Below are 14091 nucleotides of genomic sequence, written 5' to 3' on the forward strand. Positions count from 1 at the left end.
TGCCTTTTGCCCGTTACCTATTAGCTCATAAAGCATACCGGGCACTTTCCTGGTGGCTCAGATGGTAAAGAGTCTGCCTGCAGTGCAAGAGACCTGGGTTCAGTCTCTGGGTTGGGAAGATCCCCTGGAGAAGGGAAGTGCAACCCACTCCAGTATCCTTGCCTGGAAAATTCCATGGGCAGAGGAGCCTTGAGGACTACAGTCCATGGGGTTGCAAACAGCTGGAGATGACTGAGTAAGACTTAAAAAAAAAAAAAAAATTAGGCCATAAAGCATACAGACCTTTTTAGCATTTCCACAACAGTATGAATGAAGTCCTTTGATTTCCCAACACCTATCCTTTTCTTTTTCGATTTTTTTTTTTTTAAACAGCTTCAGTTTAGTTCAGTTCAGCTGTTCAGTCATGTCCGACTCCTTGTGACCCCATGGACTGCAGCACACCAAGCCTCCCTGTCTATCACCAACTCCAGGAATTTACTCAAACCCACGTCTATCGAGTTGGTGTTGCTATCCAATCATCTCATCCCCTGTTGTCTCCTTCTCCTCCCGCCTGCAACCTTCCCAGCATCAGGGTCTTTTCAAATGAGTCAGCTCTTCGCATCAGGTGGCCAAAGTATTGGAGTTTCAGCTTCAGCTTCAGTCCTTCCAAAGAATATTCAGGACTGATTTCCTTTAGGATGGACTGGTTGAATCTCCTCAATTTTTAGTAAATTTACAGAATTGCACAACCATCACCAAGATACTAGCATTTGACCATTTCCATTACTCCTCTCCCCCCACCCCTAAAAAAACCCTTGTGCCCTTGGTTTACAGTCTTTCTCTATTCCCACCCGCCAACTGCTAATCTCTCTTCTCCCTGTAGAGCTTTGCCTTTGTGTAGTGCTTTCTTTCAGACTGTTATGTGATCCATGGGTAGAAATTGTTTCATCTATAGGTATGTATGTGGATATCTGCTCTTTTCCTAGGGACACTCAGCTGAAATCATCTCCTTGTCCTTTAACACGTCAGGAAACAGGATCATCACGGGCTCTTTCGATCACACAGTTACAGTGTGGGAGGCTGATACTGGAAGGTATCTTGGATTTTTAAGAGTTTTTTTTAAACCTGCATCAGAAGATTAAGAAAATACTTGCTACTGATCAGCTTAATATTAAACCTATTAACTGTGCCTTGGATTTCATAGGAATAGGACACGTTGGAAGCAAATCAGTTCATTCTTTAATGATATTTCTTTTTTATTTTAATTTATTTTTAATTGGAGGATAATTGTTTTACAATATTGTGTTGGCCTCTACCTTACAGCAACATGAATCGGCCGTAGGGCTTCCCTGGTGTCTCAGATGGTAAAGAATCTATTGGCAGTACAGGAGACCTGGTTTCTATCCCCGGGTTGGCAAGATACCCTGGAGAAGGGAATGGCAACCCACTCCAGTATTCTTGCCTGGAGAATTCCATGGACAGAGGAGCCTGACGGGCTAAAATCCGTGGGATCTGACGGAGCAACTAACACTTTCACTTTCATGCATGTATCTCCTTCCCCTTGAGACTCCCTCCCAACCCCCAGCCCATCCCACTCCTCTAGGTCATCACTGAGGACTGAATTGAGCCCTGTGTGTTAATACAGCAACTTCCCACTGGCTATCTATTTTGCATATGGTGATGTATATGTTTCAATGCTACTCTCTTAATTCGGCCCACTCTCTCCTCCTGCTGTGTCCAAAATCTCTTCATTATGTCTGCATCTCTATTCTTGCCCTTCAAATAGATTCACTGATAGCATTTTTTAGATTCCACATATATGTGTTAATATATAAAATTTGTTTTTCTTTTTCTGACTTACTTGGTATATATGCTTCCTCAGAATTCTGAGCAAATAATGGCAAAAAGCAACATAAAGGAGAATGTTAGCAATAGCCTGGTTATATAACTATTATTTATTCTATGTACTGTGTAATCAGATTTCAGTGGCTTGTCTTTAGGGTCAGCGTGGATATCATGAATAAATAAAATCACGGCTAATGATGCAAATTTAATTTAGTCCAATAACTTTAATTTTCTCCCTAATTATTGTTGCTAAGAAGTTAACTAAATTAGCTTATTTGTGTTGTAAAACTCCACTCAGATTTCAGGGACCCCAATTAAGATGGATGCATTGAGAAGGAAGGGTTCTTAGACAACTGATGGGTAGTTTCTGAACTACAGAGGGGTCCACCCATCTGGTGTAAAATTAGTTCCAGGATTCAGATTATCCATGCCTTTCTGAAGCATCATCTTAAGTAATGTTGTTATTTTGGGTTGTTTAAATTTTAATTATGTGCTTACGTGAGGCGCTCAGTCGTGTCCAAGTCTTTGCAACTCCATGGACTGTGGTCCACCAGGCTCCTCTGTCCATGGGGATTCTCCAGACAAGAACACTGGAGTGGATTGCCATGCCCTTCTCCAGGGGATCTTCCCAACCCAGGGTTCGAACCCAGGTCTCTTGCATTGTGGGCAGATTCTTTACCGTTTGAGTTAGCCAGGAAGCCTACTTGAGTTTCCGAGGAAGCCTGCTTAAGCCTAAAATTTTAAGTATATTTTTGTTAAGATGAAATTAAGAGGCTAATTGACTCTTTTTGAGTTACAGTTAAGCCATCACAGATATTTTGTAAAAACTGAAATTCACCTTGTGCACTGATGGCTTGACATCTTTCTTTGTCCACATATCCTGAATGAATGCATCTTTCACCAGTCTGAACCATTTCCGTTTTGTAGGAAGGTGTATACCTTAATTGGACATTGTGCTGAGATCAGCAGCGCCTTGTTCAACTGGGATTGCTCTCTGATATTAACTGGCTCTATGGACAAAACCTGCAAGGTAAGCTCGAGAAATACCTTTGCTTTATACTCTTGTGTCTGGGCTTTGTACTGTGTCAAGTATTCCTTGCAGCATTAACACATTTTAAAGGTGCTAGAAAATTAAGATCCAAAAATTGGTAATTTTTAAGTTTCAAGTTGATGATCCTCCAAGTTTGAAGGATTTATGATGTAAAGTAGCTTTGATAACTCAAATGTATTGAAAGATCTTTTTTTTCGGAGAACATTTGCTTCATAGTGTGTTCGTTTCTGTTATACAGCCAAGTGAATCACCCAGACATACACACATATCCCCTCTTTTTTGGGTATCCTTCCCATTTAGGTCACCACAGGGCACTGAGTAGCGTTCCCTGTGCTAAAATATCTTATTTTATGAAGGCACATTATCTTTGTTTAATGTCTCTCTATTCCTTTATTAAACTTCCATTAGCATAAACTTCAAGAAGTCTCAACATGACGTCTCCCTGCCTTTGTGTTTCTGTTGCTAAGAGCTTATGCTCTAGAACTATTATTAGATATATAGATTGTATGTTAAATGTATTATAATATGAGTGTAGTTTTTATTTCCCAGCATTGTAGTTTTAGATCAAGCTCTTTATTACTTGATGACCTTCATATGAAAAGAGGTTGCTTCTACTCCATCAGTGAAGCACGCACTTTGAGATTTATTTTTCCTAAAATAGTGACAGATTTGTATTCTGAAGTCTGCCTTTGATCTTCTCTGTGTCAAAAGCGTGCCTTGTTATATGGTTGGCTGCAGTCTCTAGTTGTGAATCAAAGAAAATGAACAAAAGTGAAAATTTTACACATGATTTTGGTACAGTTTATTTAATCAGCTGTAAACATGTCATAAAGACTACTGGCCATCTTTGTCTGTTAGAGAGGAAGTCATAGTCTTCATCATTTTTTTAAATTGTAGCTTTGGGATGCTGTAAATGGAAAATGCGTGGCAACATTAACAGGCCATGATGATGAAATACTAGACAGCTGTTTTGATTATGCCGGAAAGCTTATTGCAACTGCTTCAGCCGATGGTAGGTAATCTGCCTGTTCATTTAATTTATGGAGGGATTTATGTTTTGTTTAAGAAACATAGGTGAGTCTGCATTATAAGTCATCTCCTTGATGACCAGCTATGATAGAAACGACATGTGCCTCATCTCTCTGACGCCCATGCATGTCACTACACTGTGTTTGTATCATATTCTTGATATCGCATGCGATGCTGTAGAAGGTTTGTATCGCCTCCTTGACAACCACATATGATTTAGACTATATCTCTATCATCTTCTTGATAACGATATACTATGCATGTACTATGTATATTAGTACACCTCAGGTCATCTCCCTGATGACCATGCGTTATGCTGCCCTATGTTCTCATCAGCTTGACCGTTATCAATGGTGATATAATAAATCTGCATTTTCTCCTTTATGATCACATGTGCTGCTCTCCCATTTCTTGCAAATCTTCATGATGAACTTATATAATGCTGTGCTACCCCTCATCTTCTTGAGTACCACCTATGAGTCTACGCTATGCCTATGCCATCTTACTGATAACCACAGTCAGATGCTACCCTGTCTAATCATCTTGACAGCATGTATAGTTTTATTCTTTGTATCATTTTATTGACAATAACAAATGAAGTTATGCTATATATAGTGAAGTCGCTCAGTCATGTCCGACTCTTTGCAACCCCATGGACTGTGGCCCACTAGGCTCCTCCGTCCATGGGATTCTCCAGGCAAGAATACTGGAGTGGGTTGCCATTTCCTTCTCTAAGGGATCTCCCCTACCTAGGGATCGAACCCAGGTCTTCCGCATTGCAGGCAGACGCTTTAACCTCTGAGCCACCAGGGAATCCCATATATGCTATATATACATCCTTTTAAAATAATTATGTATGTTGTTATTGTTGGGCCTTCCCTGGTGTCTCAGTGGTAAAGAACCCACCTGCCAATGCAGGAGATGATGGTTTGATCCCTGGACCAGGAAGATCCTCTAGAGAAGGAAATGGCAACCTACTCCAGTATCTTGCCTGGGAAAACCCATGGACAGAGGAGCCAGGTGGGCTACAGTCCAAGGGGTCGCAAAAGTGTTGGACAATGAAGTTATGCCATAGCTACGTCCTTTAAAAATAATTGCGTATGCCACTATGCTGCTGGCTGTCTTGCTGATGACACTAGATTGTGCCGTAAGATGTTTTTGTTGTCACCTTGACAACTATATATGATGCAGTGCTATGTGTGCAAAGTCTGTTTAGCAAGCACTTGTGATGCTATATTATCTCTTTGATAACTATGCATGATCTTTAAAGTGAGGCTTTTCTCTTTGATAATTCCACATGGTGAATGTCTGTGTGCATGTACTCTCCTCAAAAGCTCAGTGTAATGCTTTACCTTGTTTTATCATTTCCTTTGCAATCATGTGGAGTGCTGCCCTATTTTGCATCATCTCCTAGACAACTGTGTGTGATGACTCAGTTTGCTTCATATCCAGGAAGGCCATGTATGGTGCTGCAACATATCTGTGTCATCTACTGATAACCACACATGTTGCTATGCTGTATATGTGTTATCTCCGTACAGTGCACAGATGACTATACCCTGTGTCTCCATTATCCGCTTGATGGCTTGTATGATGCTCCCCTATGTCTTCTCATCATCTTGAGAAGCACACATCACGCTATGCTAAAGCTGTGTTATCTCTATGGTAACTACACACTCAATGCACACCGTGTCTGCATCAACATTCCGACTGCCGTGTATGACCCTACATCACACTTGAATCGTCTTATTGATGGTCGTGGATCATGCTACGCTATGTCTGTCTCATCTCCTCAATTCTAAACTGTATCCTTGTGATCTTATCAGTAATCCACGACACTATGCTGGGTCTAGGCCATCTCCCTGATGAACATGTGTGATGCTGCACTCTATCTGCGTCATCCTTCTGATCACATTTGATCCTAAACTATGTCTGTGCCATGTCCCTCATGATACCATCATGCCTGATGCCATCCTATGTCTACATCCTCTCTGTGATAACCACAGGTGACTCTGAACCTGTCACCCGCTGTGAGTGCTTGTCCTGCTACTCTATGACTGTGTCATAGTCGTGTATGATGCTACACATATGTTTAATTCCCTTACTGAACATATGTGATTACATCATGCTTATGTAAATTCCTTAATAGCTTTTTAAGAAATTCTGGCAAAAATCAAATGCTGTTTCTAGGCTGTTTCTGTTCATTTCTTTGCCTATATAGAAAGAGAAAGCTGCTGCTTTCTCTGCTCCTTGTAACTAGCATACGTTTAAGTAGCTACTTTGTGTTATAATCAGTTGTAGAATTTTGCCTGTGATTCATTTTAATTACAGTCTTTATTACTGTCTCACTCTTCAAAATTATATTTGCAAGCTGTTCTCTTACTCATTAGGACTTTTCAAAGGTGATCCTTTGATCATACACACATGTCTTTTTTTGCATCCTGGAATACAAACACCCTGAATCTAGAGAATTTTATTTTTTAAACTAATATACTTATTTTCTCATCTTCTCACAGATCTTGGCTTTTAAAAATCACCCCTTGAAAATAATGAATCTGCCCTTTTCATTTTAAATATCATTCTCATTTATACAAAAGAATCTGTTTATTAAATATACATGGAGTGCCTACTTTGTGCCAGGAATTCTTTAGGAACACAGGATATATCGATGGAAAAAAGAGATGGGCGTCTCTTCCCTCCTAGAGCTCTGTTTCGAAGGGGGAGACCACAGACAGTAGTATACATGTATCTTATATAGAATATTAGATTATATAGAATGTCAGGAGTTGTCAGTGATATAGGGGAAGAAACAAGCAGGCCCAAGTGATCAGGATGCTAAGAGATGGAGGTGAATAAAATACAGGCTCAGTTCTTTTAGTCTTGTCCTTTCTATCAGCTGCTGCTTTCTCTGGCAGTGATTCTGCTCTTTCCTCTCTTCAATAGCATATTACTTCCAAAAAACATCTTTCTCTTTTGGTTTGTGTCGTAAACCTGTTTTCATTCTGTTTCTCCTAAGAAGTCTTGATGTTTAGAGCCATTTTTTATTTACCTTTGGTCTTTGCTCCTCATTCCCCTCTTAAAATTTGATCTCATTCAACAGTTAGTTGTCTGTGCAGCTATAAGCTGTTTCTTTATATTTATTGCCTCTTTCACCTTCACTGGAGTTACTCTCAAGGCTGAATTTTTTGACATCTTATTCATATTTCTATCTTATAAAAATTGCAATTTCAGGCTATATTATTTTTGTGTTTTCTGAAACTTAAAAATACTTTTGCAAAATTTGATGTATTAGTCTATACTGCATATTTTTGTCTTATTCGCAAACTCTTAAAACAAGTGGATCACTTTCCTTTAAAGCTTTTGAAATATACAATGAAGTAGCAATATTACATTGTAATCATATTAATTCTACAATAGCAATTTTTGTCTACTTCCTCCTGAAGTTGTCAGAGAGGAAAGTTAAAAATTAAGATATTTTGCTTATCTCTAAATGGAAATTAAGTAAGCAAAATTCCCTATCTTTGCGAGTTTTACCTTGATTTTATACTCTGTGTTGAGACAGCATCCTTCACCTGGCCAGATAAATTTTAATTTTTTTATGGCAGCAATTTCATTACTTCTGTTTTTTCTCCTTCTATGCTTAGGTAATGACTCTAGTCCTTAATTCTAAGGAAATGTTATATCTATTCATTCTTCCATCCATTCATCCATTTGTCTATCCTTCATCCACCTACCCATCCATCCATCTATCCATCCATCCTTCCTTCCATCCATCCATCTACACATCCATCCATCCATCCATCCATCAGTCCATCCATCCTACATCTGTTTATTGAGTGTTTAATACGAGTTTGGCATTTCTAGGCACTGGATATACAGCAGGGAACAAATCATTCTATTTGCCTTTTCTGCTGAAAAGGTTTTCCTAGCACCTATTCTTCATTCTTTGTAAGTAGTGGCTGCTGACCCCTCTCAGAAGGCCTCTTGTGTCTTCTGTAACCTTAGACTCATATTTGGTGTATGATATTAGTCTTGCTATTTATTTCTGTAGGTAATCAGAATCATCAAAACTTGTTGTGATTCTCTATTTTTTCTCTTTAAAATTTGATTCTTTTTGATTTCCTGTCCTTGCACCTCCATCTATCTTGGAACCTAGTGTCTCTTCTAATAAGCTGGGGCTAGAGAGATGCTTCTTTCCCCCATTCTTCTCCTGTAGTGGGATCAGCTTGCATTTATAGTAAAAAGTGTCTGGCTCTCACCACAGGCAAGAAGACAAACTTAGCACAGAGCTTATGTGTCAGAGGGATAGATATTTAGATAATTCAAGTCATGTGGTTCAAAGTCCTGCATTTCTGATGAATTTATATATATCTCCACTCCTTTCAAAAAGGAACAGCAAGAATTTTCAGTGCGGCCACAAGAAACTGTGTTACCAAATTGGAAGGCCATGAAGGAGAAATTTCAAAGGTGAGTTTCTTTTCTCGTTTGGAGCAATTTATTTATTTTCAAAAATAAGCATCAGGCTTAATACAAATCGGTCTATTGTCACCGATAGTACTGAGGTTTTGCCCAGTTATCTTATTCTTTGTAGAAATCAGTTACCTGAAGAGTAACTTTTCAAATGTGTCCTCAAACTCAGTGTAATAAAATGATTTCTAAAACTTTTTATAAAGTATAAAACAGCATTCTCCTCAGCCATGAAAAAAGTTTCAATTAGCAAAGCATACTTATTAAAGCTATTAAGAAGCTAGTGAAGTGCTTTTCCTGGTTCTAGTAAACACACCTCTTTTATATTATGCAAAAGAACAGGCTGCACAGCAAATGTCAAGTGTCCTGTAGATCCCATGCCATTGAGGAAGTATTGCCTAGAAATATTCACTGCTTAAAAAAGTTAAAAATGACCTATCTTGAAACCTGAAAGCTGTAGTTTAGGATTTTGTATGAACTCTTCCCAAAAGCTTATCCATGCAGTACGGCCATCTAGTCAGTGATCTGAGGTTTAGAGATGTCCTCAGAAAATTGTAGAGAAGGCTTGGACCAGTGACTCTCACCCCCAGCTCAGCCCCGTTCCTTGGTCTCGTGCCTAAGATGAGATTTTTCATTCTTTTTAGTGTATCAGCTCGATGGATTCCTGTCTCTGCAGGCTCCCCTGCTATTGGTGGCCCTTGCCCTCCTGCCATCAGGGTTGGTCTCTTAGACATTGCAGAGCACATCCTCTGCGTTAGGCTGGGAGGCCCGGGAGATTGGTAGTACGAGGGATGAGGGATGTGGCCATGGGATACAGGCCACAGAGAGAGACTGAGCTGTGTTTCTGAGTGTCTGGTGTGGCACACTCAACAAACACACTTGTTTGTGTGTGTGTATGAGTAGAAAGAGTTCTCAGACTCTACAGTATTGCATTTTATGCTTGTTAACTGATATATTCCCTATTGAATTGCCATCCAGTAATGGCATTTCTATGGGGTGCCAAGCTAAAGTATTCTTTCATTCATTTTGAGAGCTCCCACTATGCTAGGTATCATGCTGGGCCCTGGTGACACTGTGATGAAAAAGCCATAATCTTGGGGCTTGCCCTCATCAAACCTATAGTCACAGAGGAAGTGACCCACATCACCATCTTCTGATGATTTAGAAAAGGTTATAAACACGACCTCTAGAGAAACTGAGGACTGACACTTTTCTTTGCTGCTCACATACCATGTGACAATGCCTGGCCTGTTGGGGCTCTCAAGCCCACATGAATGGAAACTGCTGCACGCTAAGTAGCAACACAGACAGTCCTCTCCTGTGGACCCTGACATTCTGTGCCATAGACTGAAGGACCATCCCTACGCTCGTGATGACAGAAAGTTGGTCTGTAGAGGTGACACCGAGGTTTGGGCGTGAAGATGCCTGACTTGTGTTCTCATCCACACCAGGGCTCTGCCTCTTGGTTTGCGTGGAGAGATTGGTGTCAACAGCCCTTGCTCCTGAAATGACAAGAAGCTGGGTGGGGAACACTCAAAGTATAAGGGAGCTTTATCCTTAGATTTGTATGTGAGCAGTAGGCAATTAGACATCATTGTCTAGATTTTAATTTTCATGTATTAGTCTCTGCAGTCTTTTTCCCACCCTGATGGAACTGTTCTAGGTAAGAATAAGTACCAGGCTGGGAAGGTGAACACGTAACTTTGTGATGTCCGCTTTTTACTGATGAAAAATATACTGGGAATCAAATTATACCAACCTGTGATCACTTTCCCGCCGACCCCTTGCTTGCTTATAGATTTCTTTCAACCCGCAAGGCAACCGCCTTCTCACTGGGAGCTCTGACAAAACAGCTAGAATCTGGGATGCTCAGACTGGTCAGTGCCTCCAGGTTCTTGAGGGACACATGGATGAGATCTTCTCCTGCGCTTTCAACTATAAAGGCGACATAATCATTACAGGTAAGGGGAGAAATAAACCCCACCAACTCAGCTTTCCTTTCAAATTGGTTATTAGAGTTTCTGAGCTGAATACCAAAAGGAACCCACTCCTATCCCCACCCTTCTTCGAGGGTTCCTAGCTCACCTGGGGCCATTATTTAGGTTTAGCTGCTTTGCAGGACCACAGGAATAGGCACTGCCACGACTATAAGGCTTTGTGAATCCTGAATTTCAATTGCCCCAGACAGGGTAAGAGTTTAGTAGCCTGCCTTACTGTTGACTACATACCCCCAGGCATCATCCATCCAGTGGTTAATATTCAGTTGATGGCAGTAAGTCTTAGTAACTAAAACAAGTCAGGACCTGAATTCTCCAGAGTGAGATTTACAGCCCATTAGAGATTTATTCTTTGAGCAAAACTGTTCTCTCCTTGGATGTCCCCTTGTAACCCGTTAATATATGGGGAAAAGAGCACACATTGAACATTTTTTTCAACCATTAACAATTTATTGTGAGTGAATTATATCAGCAATGTTTCATAAGAACTGGATTAAGAGCAGGTTAGCTGAGGTTGTAGAAAAGGGAGAAAATGCCAAGAATATGGCATAATGTGAGTAGGTACCTTTAGAGGAAACCCTGGCAAGGAGCAGGGTGCTAAATGATAGTGTGGGGTGGGGATACCCACAGGGGAATGAATCTGCTTAACTCTCAATGATTCTCATTGTACTGAGAAAAATTTTAAATTGCTTACTGGTCTAAGGAGTTTAATGTCGCATATGCAAACTTGGCTTCATATGTTGGCTGATTTTCATTTTAATCAGACAACTTCAAAGGTACTGAGAATAATCTCTGCCTTTGCCCTGAAATTCCAGTCCTTTCTACTTAATTATGGATGATTTCTAAAATCACAGATTACTTTCTTTGGGCCTATGGTTTGTAAGTGTGACTGTAATGTAGGTATTCCTAAGACAATACCATAGTAAATAGCATCAAATCCTTTCTCTTGATGATGAAGGATGTGAGTGGTTATGACAGAGAACACTGGAGTTGGGGCTGCTTTGTCAGAGGACCAACCTTTGCTAGTCCACCCTGTTTGTGTTAAGCCGGGCCAGCCCTGCAACACCTCTTTCCTCATCCACAGAAGGCCCTGGAGTATTTAGGGAAGGAATATTAGCTGTTTGTGCCTTGTTTTAATGCTGGCCTTCAAAAGCCTGAGCTCTTTTAAGATATTATTAGTTTATTTCATATTTCCCAAGACAAACTCCCTGAGATAGTGAAGGACAAAGAAGCCTGGCATGCTATAATCAATGGGGTTGCAAAGAGTTAGACACGACTTAGTGACTGAATAATACCAAAAATAAATAAGTAAATAAAAGCACCAATACGCTAAATATTGGTCCACTCAATGACAGCGTTTATGAGAATGGGAAGTGACATGTCTTCCTTGCCATCAGCAGAGCACTTTGAATATGAATCTGCCCTGTTTTCCTGGTGGACCCTGGTGTGGTTAACTGCATGCATTTGCAGTGGACTGCCTGAGGGTTTAGAATCACAAAATGGAAGCAGACTGTCCGGAGTGGTCAGGACACTTTCAAAAAGATGAGATACCTTTGGGGACAATGTGCAGTTTGCACAGGCTTTTGCAGCCCCACACTGCTTGTACTGATGATACATGCCTGGCACCTGAGGTGGAAAAAACCAGCAGAGCCCAGCAGTGCCTCATACTGGGGCTGCCATTCCCAGGGCCTGAATGTGGATGGGGTCCCTCAGGGAGGAATGTCTCAAGGCTGCTTTGGAAGAGTGTCTATCGCTGTCCTGGGGAGCGCAGGAGTTTCACATTTTGACTGATAAGGAGAAAAATCCACTGTAATTTTGAAACAGTCCAAAGTGGAATGTGCTGCTTCCTCATAAACTGATCACTCAAACCTGGAGATGTTCAAAGCCATTATATTTGCCACTTGGTGGCGATGCATGAAGCGGGACGAGGATAAGCAGAGGGGTGGGTGATGTGGCTGCATTCTCAGGTCCTCTTGAATCCTAAAATGCCATGAATCTTACCTAGGGGAGTAGAATGTGAACTTGCCCAATTTATGACCAATGGGCAAGACAAACAAACAGATCCCCTCTCCCCAAACACCGGAACTGCTAACAGGCTCTGAGCTAGACACCCAGGGGCTAGCATATTGAGCACATTGATCATCCACAACGACCCAGAAAATGTCAACCTGCAAATACAGTTAAATGAGTAAACCAAAGAAAAATAACTTTGTGAAATTTGTTTTATTAGGCAGCAAGGATAATACCTGTAGGATATGGCGGTGATTGAAGAGAATCAGTCAACAAAGAAACCTGCCAGCCATGGTGATCAAAAGCTGGAGCGTCACAGCCAGCCAGCAAGCTGTTTTGATATTTCAAATGTTTTCTCTTTGTCCACAAGTCAACCATTTGTATACTGTCCTTAGTTTCACAGATAGGACCATTAAAGTTGATGAAGATATAATTCCTTGATGTCTGATAGAGATGATAGGAGTGAGCATACTGCCTGGCAATTGGTTGTTTCAATTTTCTTTTATTTCTTGATAGCATCTCCATACTGACAAATGAAACCAGAATGATTTAACAATGTGTCGCCTACATTCTACTTTGCAGGCTATTATAATTTCTGTTGAATAAAGTTTCTGGAGAAAATTTCTGTGAATTTGCATGTCTGTATGATGTATGCTTTCTTTCTTAGGATGAGAACTTTAATGACGTACTCTTTCAGCAGCTTTCAAATATGCAGTACAGATTTATTAACTATAGGAACCATGATGTGCACGACACCCCCACGACTTACTTATTTTATAACTGGAATTTTGTGCCTTTTGATCCCCTTCACCCATTTTTGCCTCAGTTCCCTGTATAAGTTCAGTGTTTTTTTGTTTGTTTTAAATTCCACATATAAGTAAGATCACATGACATTTATCTGTCAGACTTATTTCATTTTAGTCTTAGGCCCTCAAGGTTCATCTGTGTTGTGGCAAATGAAAAGATTTTTCTTTTTTATGGCTGTATAGTGCTCCACTGTGTGTGTGTGTGTGTGTGTGTGTGTGTGTGCATGTACACACACGCACGCATTTTCTTTATCCATTTTTCCATCTTGGCTATTGTAAATAATGTTGCAGTGAACATAGGGGTGGATATATCTTTTTCAGTTAGGGTTTTTGTTTTTTTTTCAAATATATAATCAGAAGTGGAATTGCTGGATTATATGATATTTTTAATTTTTGTGAGAACCTTCCATGCTACTTTCTGTATTGGCTATACCAATTTACATTCCAGCATTTTTTAAGAGGATATGTAAGTTTGGGATTTGATTAGAAGTTTTAATATTTATTTAGCTATTTTACTTTTTTCAACTCAGAAAGAAAGAGGCACATAGGAATAGAAGTTTTATCTTCCTTCCCTCATATTCAAGAATACACCTACTCTTCCTTCCTCCAGAGAAAAGGTTGAGAAAGGACACTGAATAAATTATAGGGAAATATAGAAAAACATATAGGGAAAATAAAATGGATCTCACTTAGTAGCAAATGTATTCAGATTTCATAGCAGACTGGACTGTAAAAAATGCAGACATATTTTTCTCTGAGGAGAAGTTAAATAGAATATAAATTCAGACTATTGAACTTAACAATCTGGTTGTTAAACAATTGAGGTACCAGAGGAATCATCAAACACTAACCTGACTGATGCTGAAATACTAGACAATGTTTTTAAAAAGACTTTTCTATGTAAAAG

The 14091-nt window shown here is 40.0% G+C and overlaps 1 protein-coding gene across 3 annotated transcripts in view; it reads left to right on the top strand.

The window, feature by feature from the left end:
- Positions 1 to 13009, top strand: part of DAW1 (dynein assembly factor with WD repeats 1) — a 33563-nt gene extending 20554 nt beyond the window's left edge. For all 3 annotated transcript variants that reach the window (XM_027965269.3, XM_004004986.5, XM_027965270.2), the window contains 6 exons: positions 966 to 1072; positions 2752 to 2854; positions 3773 to 3887; positions 8295 to 8371; positions 10170 to 10332; positions 12599 to 13009. In XM_027965269.3, the coding sequence (XP_027821070.1) occupies positions 966 to 1072; positions 2752 to 2854; positions 3773 to 3887; positions 8295 to 8371; positions 10170 to 10332; positions 12599 to 12633 (600 nt within the window). In that variant the 3' untranslated portion in view covers positions 12634 to 13009. The remainder of the gene's footprint in view (positions 1 to 965; positions 1073 to 2751; positions 2855 to 3772; positions 3888 to 8294; positions 8372 to 10169; positions 10333 to 12598) is intronic.
- Positions 13010 to 14091: the final 1082 nt, after the last annotated feature.

This window comes from Ovis aries, chromosome 2 (assembly GCF_016772045.2).
Source record: "Ovis aries strain OAR_USU_Benz2616 breed Rambouillet chromosome 2, ARS-UI_Ramb_v3.0, whole genome shotgun sequence".
Taxonomy (NCBI): domain Eukaryota; kingdom Metazoa; phylum Chordata; class Mammalia; order Artiodactyla; family Bovidae; genus Ovis; species Ovis aries.